Raw genomic sequence first — 9,574 nt, 5'->3', positions numbered from 1 at the left:
CAATCACTAAATAAGCTAGGGAAGTTAAGAGAATAAAGTACCACGAAGGAAGTCCCATTCAACTGTGTCATAAGCTTTCTGAATGTCTATCTTCAGCATACATCTAGGCATCCCACGCTTCCTAGCGTACTTCCTCAACAACTCTTGTGCCAGATTAATATTATCCACAATTGAGCGCTCTTTATTGAAGGCAGCTTGTGCTCTATCAACTAAGCCTCCCATCAGCCCACATAACATGTTAACAAGAATTTTGGAGATAAGTTTGTAAAATACCGTACAACAAGAAATCGGTTGGTGATCATTAACAGATGTTGCATTCATTATTTTCGGCACTAGAGCAATTGTGGAGTGGTTCCACTGTCGGAGCATGCGTCTTGTCTCAAACAATTCAGAGATTGCTGCACACATATCTGTTTTGATGATGCTCCAAGTGATTTTAAAGAAAAATGCTCCAAACCCATCTGACCCCGGTGCTTTGTCATTGTCTATATCGTGTAGAGCTCTCTCAATCTCCACAACTGAAACTCTCTCAGTCAGGGCAGGCCAATCACTCTCTAAGATACACGGCCCCTTCCTAATTAAATATTGATCACATGAAACTGTTTCAAGCTTGTTACCCAATAAGTCTTCATAGAACTCAACAAAACAGTTTGCTATATCCCCTGAATCAGTCACTGTCACTGTCACACCAGCTGTGTTCGTACTAGTGATGATAGCCTTCCGCTTGTTGTTTCATTTAATCAAATTGTGAAAGATTTAGTACACATGTCCCTTTGCTTGAGAAAACTAATCTGCGTCTTTTGAGCAATGAATAACCTCTCTGCTTCCATTAACAATTCGGTATGCCTCTTTACCGTTTTGTATTCATCTATCATACTACCAGAATCCATCATTATCCGCTATACATCTTCCAGTTGCCTCTTATCATTTGCCGCTCTAGTCGAGATTGCTAAACTGCTGCCTATTGAGAGACTGAAGTGGCCTTTTCATGCCCGTAAGAAGCTACTTGAGTCTGTATTGGTAAGTCCCATGGCCATTAAATCTCCATTTTTCCATAACCAAGTCCAAAAACCCATCACTCAGTGCCCACATGTTAAGAAACTTAAATGGCTTAACCTTGCGTTTTTGTGTCTCAAGTAATGACACAATGGAATGTATGTGATCCGACAAACACCCAGGTGGCTGGAAATTAGCATAGCCGTTGAGATTAGAAACCAACCAAGCCTGATTAACAAGAACATGATCAAGTTTGCTACAAACCGTCGGGCTCATCCAAGTAAAGAAGTAGCATGTGTGCTATAAATCCATCAGATCCAAGATCGTACCACAATCAACAAAGCCCTTAGTTTCATAGTTTTTCACTCTCAATCCCCCATGTTTTTCATTAGGTGAAATTACATTGTTGAAGTCTCCCAATAGTATCCATGGAAAAGAGCAGCTCGACCCAAACAACATTAAATCATTCCACATATCTCTCTTTTGCACAATAGAGTTGAAGTCATAAATAAATGAGATACAAAATTCTTTCTTAGTCACCAAACAACAAACCCGAGCATGCACAGATTGTGCAGTCATATTAATAACAGTGAGGTCCACGTTATCCGGATTCCACATAACAAAAATGCGTCCTTTATTGCTAAGATGGAAATTATTCATAGTTTTCATACCTTGGAATCGAACATGCATCAGATTTTGAAGAGCTTTCTCATCAAATTTAGATTCTAGTAAACCAATGGCATTTATTCTTTGAGTGCCCATAAGATTTTGAACACCTTTTTGTTTTAGAGGTATGTGTAAACTTCTAATGTTTCAACAAGCCAACTTCATTGAGAACTGGAGGCAATTTCTGGTTGCTGCCCCTTATCTTGATTTTACATCTGGTGGATGATAGAATAACCTGTTGTTGTGTGATGCGAATCCGGTTACCCAAGAAAAGTTGCACCCTCGATTCAATGACCAACATTATTTCTTTAATCCCTGATCTTTAATATTTGAAAACAAGTAACGTGTATTCGCCCCTAAATCACATGGTTTATTAACAAATAACACAGATAAAACAACTGATCTGTAGTTTGTAGATAAAATGGGTCCAATCATATAAAATAGAAAACAACGAGTACTGAGGTCGTTTTATGGCTCGAGTTTGACTTTTTTCCTCCAAAAATTTCCCAAAATGGAGTTTGTAGATAAACATATGGATTTAAAGCATATGTCGAGAGGATTACAGAAAAATTGACGGAATCGAATTTGGAATTTCCTACGAAAAGTTATAGGCTACACGAAATTTTCCTACAACGACAAAAACGCGATTTCGAAAGCCTAAACGAATTTTTTAAAAAAATTCCCCCAACTGAATTATGAACTTGGCGTCTCTGATGCCACTTAAATGTCACGCCCTGATCCTGGGATTAGTGGACACCAGCATTGTTTTGCAACCACTCAATTGAAAACAACAAGCACCGTGGTAAAGTATAAACTAAAACCAGTTTATTACTTATAATCATTTATAAAATTATCTTTACAACGTAAATTCTTAAAATGATAAAAATATGCGGAAGTGTTTACAACGGGAAATCAAATAAACATTAAAATGAACATAAACTAAATTAACTTTTTTTTCATCCATCACTAGGACCAAAATTGATCATGTTCGTCTTCCTCTATCCGATCTTCGGACTTATTTGGAAGGGAGGGTAAATGATAAGTGATGTAGTAGCCCGAATTCCAAATTGGGTAATTAACGGATTAATGGTGATTAAGAAGGTTTAATGTGTAATTTTGACCGTGGTCATGATCGGACGGACCGAAGATGGTTCGGTAGCACCGAAGAGTTCGGACGATCCGAAGTGGGTTCGGTGGATCCGATCATGAGGTGTCAAGAGTTGATCGACACGTCAGTTTACATGCAAGTTCGGATGATCCGAAGTGTAGGTTCGGTGGATCCGATCATGAGGTGTCAAGAGCCGATGGACACGTAGGAGTTCGGACGTTCCGAAGTGGGTTCGGTGGATCCGAACATAGCCTATATATAGTGCTCGGATTTCCTCATTTTGTATTGTCAATTCTTGAAGTTGTGTCTCATTTTGAGAGGTTTGGAAGGTTTCTAGGGTTAGTTTGTCGGTCGAGCGTTAGCCAAGAGCTGCCAGGATTAGTAGCGTAGTGACGCCTGAGTTACGAGGCAATCGACATCAAAGGGCTGTCGACGGACGAAGGTAAACCCTAAACCTTTAGTAGTACTGGTTTTGCTAGTTGAGCATGGTAGTATTGTTCATTGGGTATGCTTTTGATGCGTAGGCTTGTTCTAGACCTGATTAGCGGTGTTGCGTAAGGCTAGGCTTGCTGTGATAGAGGTACGAAAGTACTATCCGAGATATCCTGGTCGAGTATACATCCTTATATGTGTTGCATGATTATCTGCTGCATTATTATATGTCATATGATGCATGCTATTATGTCACGTTTTATGATGCATGTTGCATTTCATGTTGAGCCGTATCTCCTTCGAGATAGCCTTTACTGTTGAGCTGTATCTCTTTCGAGATAAGCTATATCTTGTGGGGCCGCTCAGCCCTGTCTTGTCTTGTGGACGCATGGACACCGAGAGTACACAGTGGCCGACGGGTCGGGAGGGCTTCGGTGATCCGGGACATTTTAGGTCCACGTCTGTTCTTGTAGTGGATGCAGTGACCCAGAGGAGTACCGCGCGGCACTATCCACTTGGCGCCTCTAGACTGAGCATTTTGAGATCCTTTGTTACTCCTGTTTCTTGACTACCCTGGTATCATATCATAGCATGTGCATTTCATATAGGCTTGTATACTCATGCTTTTGTACTGGGCGTTCTTATCGCTCACGTCCTCGGTGTTGTTTATCTTGGACACCCCATTCCCACGGGGCAGGCATCAGGTTGGATGGCTCAGGAAGAGCAGGAGGAGGACAGTGAGTAGCTGGTTGGTTTTCAGTGCTATTCTATTTCGATATGGTTGTACCGAATATATTTTGAGTTGTTCTATTTTCGATTGGGTTGTATAACTATCGTTTGTTGACCTTTTCCGCTATTATCTCTGATTGGTATTAATTAAGTTAGTTGCATGCTTAGTTCTTGATTAGTAGGTGATTCTGGAACGGGTCACTACAAGTGATATGGTCATAACTCAGCAAGTGGGGGTAGTTCGAGCACATAGATATAAAATACACATGATTTTCGAAAACAACATATCATGCATAATATAATTCATATGACATATCATCACCATAAACATAGGTATATCTTGGTCTAGGCACTGAAATGCATCTACTTTCCATAGTTTACTGATATTAGTCCCTAATGTCTAATCTTCTAAGGGGGAGATACAATATAACTATTACAATCCAACCGTGTAAACGGCATAAACACATCTCATATTGGTATTCCCACCATATCCATTTGAATCCTCACAGTACCAAAACATAAAACATACGATAATCGTATCAAGAAAAGGTGAAAGAAGAATTGTGCTCTATCGAAAAGTTTCAAAAACGAAACAAGGAACAACTAAAATTATGTTTTTAAAACAAGCCCACTTACCTAGATATGGATGTGAAGAACAATTTTCGGTGCTTGAATATTTGAATCCTCCTTAGATGTGGATTGTAACAGAGCTTCGATACTGGAACTTGCAGAGCAAATCTCGAAATTATTGAGAGCATTAGAGAGAAACTTTCGAAAATTTGGGGAAATTTTTAGGTGTGATTTTCAAATGGGAGGCTCCTCCTATCATGATCGTGTATTGTTTTCGTGTTTAAAATTTTGAATTAAATCTTGAATCTAGGATAATTCATCTTCTCTTATCTATCTCCTTAGATAGATTTTTGAAATCATACATTTGCTAGGCCTGGAAACTCAAATTCCATGCCTAATTTTCAAGCATCTGGTAGATCTTTTATTCCAGGGTATAACTTTTATGCTCTTAAATTTTCGAATTTTTTTCCCTTATATAATTTTTTATTTTTTCGATCATTTATCCTTAAGAAATGACTCTTGATTTTCTTGAAATCTTGGTAGGTGAACTTTTGAATTTTCATGCATCCATTTCCTTATCTTGTAGATTTTAATCTATATTCCTGATCTACCTCTATTTTCGAAAATTATATTTATATATATAATATACACATGAAAATTTCAAAAATTTAATATTGCATTATCCTCTTGTTCGATCTCCTTTTCATCTTGATCCATATATATATCAATAATCTTGTTTTTATTCCCAAATTTTCGCAATTATATCCCACAACTTTCGAAATACACATTTTAATATCACATATCTCTTTATATTTAATTTTTGGATCTAGGCCTATATATTTATCCTAAAAAAACTCAAAATATAGGCTTATCATCAAGTTTCGAATTCCATGAATATTTGTACATAAGGATTTAATCATCACACAAAACTTTAGATAGTCTGGATAATCTCACTTACGAGCGACACATGTTTATACCAAAAAAATTAGCATTCTTCCTTATTTAATAGAGTGGGTCTCATGTGAGACCGTCTAACGGATATTAATATGTGAAACGGGTCAACCATATCCATATTCACAATAAAAAGTAATGTTGCTAGCATAAAAAGTAATACTTTTTCATGGATGACGCAAATAAGATATTCATCTCACAAATACGACCCGTGAGACCGTCTCACACAAGTTTTTGCCTATTTAATATATATATATATATTAAGTATGAATTAGAGGTCTAGTACGTCACATAAAGCCCAACTCCATATTTATTCCACGCTATTTTTGTGGGCACTGTCCTGATCCCATCCAAATTTTGACATGTGTCAATATTTTTTTATTTAAGTTTTGACCAACCTAACTAACAGAAAATACTTGTGATGTGTCATCCATTGACTGGTTCAGAGCATTACCCTTGCTGCCAGGGTCGATCGAACCTATGATAAGAAAATGAATATTCGTCCTGATGCAAGACAGCAAGAGTATCTCATAGAGCGGTGGACTTACTCGAATTAAGGGGATCGGTTCTCGATCTTGGGTGTCGACCCCCTAGTTTTGTCGGTATTAAGATTATGCTCTCTCTATAAATATCAGGTTTGGTTTATGGTTAAAAAACTAATGTATCTTGTATTCACTTCATCATATAATTTTCATTGTCTAAATTGAGCGAGTTTGTTGTTATCGATATTAGGGGTCTATTGTTTGAACTTATGATTTGATTATTATTATTTGATTGAATTCTTGAATTTATTTAAGTGCAAGAATTATTGTATTTAATGATTTCAAAGTTCGATCACTTTGAATGATTTTGTGTATTATAATTAAATTTTTAATAATAATTTTTATATTATATGTAATTTAAATTTTAAAAAGTAATTATAGATAAGATATAAATATACTAAATTAGCTTAGTGGATTTCTAAGAGAATTTTTCCATAAAATATATTAAAAACAATGGAAGGAATCCAACATTTTCACGTCACTTGATGGACCACACAATTTGATTTCGTCTTTATATATTATCTGAACGATTTTATTTTTTAAATTCGATGAATATCATAAATCGATGCAATATTAATTTCTAAGTTATGAATTTTAAATAATACCACAATCCAAAATCTTGCGAAAGTGTTTTCTAGCCTATAATAAATACGATTATTAAGTTCGGACCTCAAATTGCTACAATTTTTCAATACAATTTTCCATAATTCTAGTTTGACTGACTTAAGAAAGGAATCAAACTCATTATTTAAAAAATTATATTCCGATCTATATTATAAATATAGACATGAATGAACCATCTCCCAAATAATAAAAGTCCGTGAGACCGTCTTATAAAAAACATACTCTTTTAATAACACGGGGTTGGTTTTTTTAAAAAAAAAAAAGTTCAGCCGAGAAGTTTGAAAAAGTATACTATATAGTAAACATTTTTCACAGATAACTACAGTTTACAGCTTATGTTCGAACATCATTCCAAAATCCAAAAGCCATTTGAAATAATAAAATTTTTCAAGAGCAACAAAAAATCATTATATCTTACATCGAAAACTGCTAAAAGTAATTTCTCATTAATTCTATCAACCAGAAAAATATGAAGCTCGTTCATCTGTTCATCACTAAAACATGAAATAATTATTAAAAATAACATTTTCCGTTCAATTAATCAAAGTTAACAATTTATCATTTCAATAATAATTGATATCCGATTCAAATTTATCGACACATTATTTTTGTTCAAAAAGGGGAAAAAAATTATTCGTTTTACAAACTAATAAAGCAGAATTAAAACATGAGTCGAACACGCAAAAATCACAAGTTTCCCCTAGAACTACATATTTGTGATGTATACTCCAAATTTCTTGTGTGTTTGCCCTTTTCATTCAACCATGTTTACGTTCTGTTTATACTCAATGAAAACCATGTGTTACACCTGATACTCTTATCATCTGATATCTTAACTAATTATTCGTGCATTCTGCTAAAGACGAAAACCCAATGTAATAGAAGATACGAAACGGCAATGGCACATCAAGAGAAGAAATTGCATGACGAAAACATGTCAAGAGTAACAAGCTAACTAGACAACCAACAGTAACAAAAAACACATTTGATATATCACAAAACAAAAGGCACTACTCACTAGCGGATTCAAGACTGCATTTCCTGCAATGGTAAAGACTTGGCTTCAAGACCGTGAACCCTCAACCGGTAAATGCAAGTATGAGAAGGACTCCCATGGTTGGATTCAAAATCGAGCCTAACAGTATTGACAACCATGGACTTCACAGAGTCCAACACCTTAAAAGTTTGAGCATTGCTCTTAGCAAGATCATAAGTGAACTCAACCAGTAGGAACCTCTTTTTGGTATCAAATCCCATGTCAATCGATTCTTGATCTGCCAACCATCCAGATACCCTACAATTCTTTGGAGCACTGGACCTATCATAAGCTACACTCTTAGCAACATGTTCTAGTGTCACAGCCACAGGCACTATGGAAGTCCTAAGCCGAATCACGACAAATCCATTACCACCCTTGAGTGGAAAACATCGTCCAGGTTCTCCAAAGCTAGGCATAAGCATCTTCTGCGAACCCGTAGCTACCCTATTTCGATTTAACAACCCACCAACTTTTCCAACACCATATGCTTCAGAATGCTTTATTACTCTCCCCCCTCCTGACGCTAATGCATAATCCAACATCCCCAATCCATCGGCTGCATGCTTCTCAATCTCCTTTTCCACTATCTCCCTCGCATACTCCTTAATTTCATCCAAACCCACATCACTACTTACCTCATTATCCTTGCTCTTCATGAACTCCTGAAAGAACTCATCAAACTCTTCCTTTGAAAGCAAGCTCTTCGATCGTAACCCATCAATAAACTTCTCGAAAGCATCACTTCTTACGTCCAAAGCCTTCAACTTCAACTCTATTTCTTCCTCATTCTTCTCCATTCTCTGGCCAAACTCCTTCCTCACCAAACCAACGCCATCCTCCATTTTCCGATCAATAGCATGCATCTGCACCTGCATTGCCTTCACGGCCGTCTTAACGAAGCTATGCACCTCCGCGAACCTCCCCTCAAAATCCCCTAAAACTACTTCAAAGCCCTCGGTGTTGTGGCCGGAATTCAAGACAGACCATCCAGACATCTGGATTAAACCCACCATAACAACCATCAATGCTGTTATTTTAGTGAGAATGCTTACCAGGGTTAGCCAACGTGGCTTTGATGACCTCCGCGTCAGGTTAGACTTTCGGGATTGGGTTTGTGGAATTTTTCTGCTGTCTGTTGGATCGCGGGTTCCGTGTCTCCCAAATCGGTATTGGGCGTGAGTAAATCCTTCTCTAATGCTCGCCGGCGAGCAGTGGATACTTGATTCGAAGTGGAGACGGTGGATCCCGGCATTTGAATCGTTGGTATTGAATGATTGGAACCAATAACGTAGGAAACCTAGACCTAGAACCGCCTAGAACGAGGGAAAACGAAATTGAAATTTTAATCTATTTTTTTAAAAAAAAAAAAAACACTACCACCGTCCAATATATATAAACTTATACAATGTTTTTTCATAAATTTAAAAAAAATTCATAAAAAAATAAATTTTACAAAAAAAATCATTTTACCTTAATTTAATTACTGTTTTAATAGGATAAAAAATTATTGAAAGAAATTAATATATTTAATTTAAGATTACATTTTTATAAGTTTTGACAAACGTATTAAAAAAGATAAAAATTTGTGTGAGACGATCTCACGGGTCGTATTTTGTGAGACAAATCTCTTATTTGGGTCATCAATGAAAAAACATTACTTTTTATGCTAAGATTATTACTTTATATTGTGAATATCGGTAGGGTTGACTCGCTCGTCTTACAGATAAAGATTTATGAGACCGTCTCACAAAAAACCTACTCATTAACAATTAATCACATATATGTGGATGGTTTAAAATTTCTTGTAATTTAGTCATCCCTACTTTAGGTCAATTTACATATTTTGATGCATATAAAAGAAACAAAATAGTGAATATATGAGGTACATATTGTCTTTCGTATATACTTTTCTCAAAG

At 36.3% G+C, this 9,574-nt stretch overlaps 1 protein-coding gene across 1 annotated transcript; it reads right to left on the bottom strand.

The window, feature by feature from the left end:
- Nucleotides 1-7,475: 7,475 nt before the first annotated feature.
- Nucleotides 7,476-9,003, bottom strand: LOC140834055 (SUN domain-containing protein 1-like). Its single transcript, XM_073198667.1, is given in 2 exon segments — nt 7,476-8,777; nt 8,780-9,003. Coding segments are annotated over 2 exon segments (1,263 nt in total). The 5' UTR covers nt 8,910-9,003; the 3' UTR covers nt 7,476-7,644.
- Nucleotides 9,004-9,574: the final 571 nt, after the last annotated feature.

This window comes from Primulina eburnea, chromosome 6, assembly GCF_022965805.1.
Source record: "Primulina eburnea isolate SZY01 chromosome 6, ASM2296580v1, whole genome shotgun sequence".
NCBI classification, from domain to species: Eukaryota; Viridiplantae; Streptophyta; class Magnoliopsida; order Lamiales; family Gesneriaceae; genus Primulina; species Primulina eburnea.
Note: the sequence above shows the minus strand (reverse complement) of the source record. Positions and strands in the feature narration are given on the sequence as shown.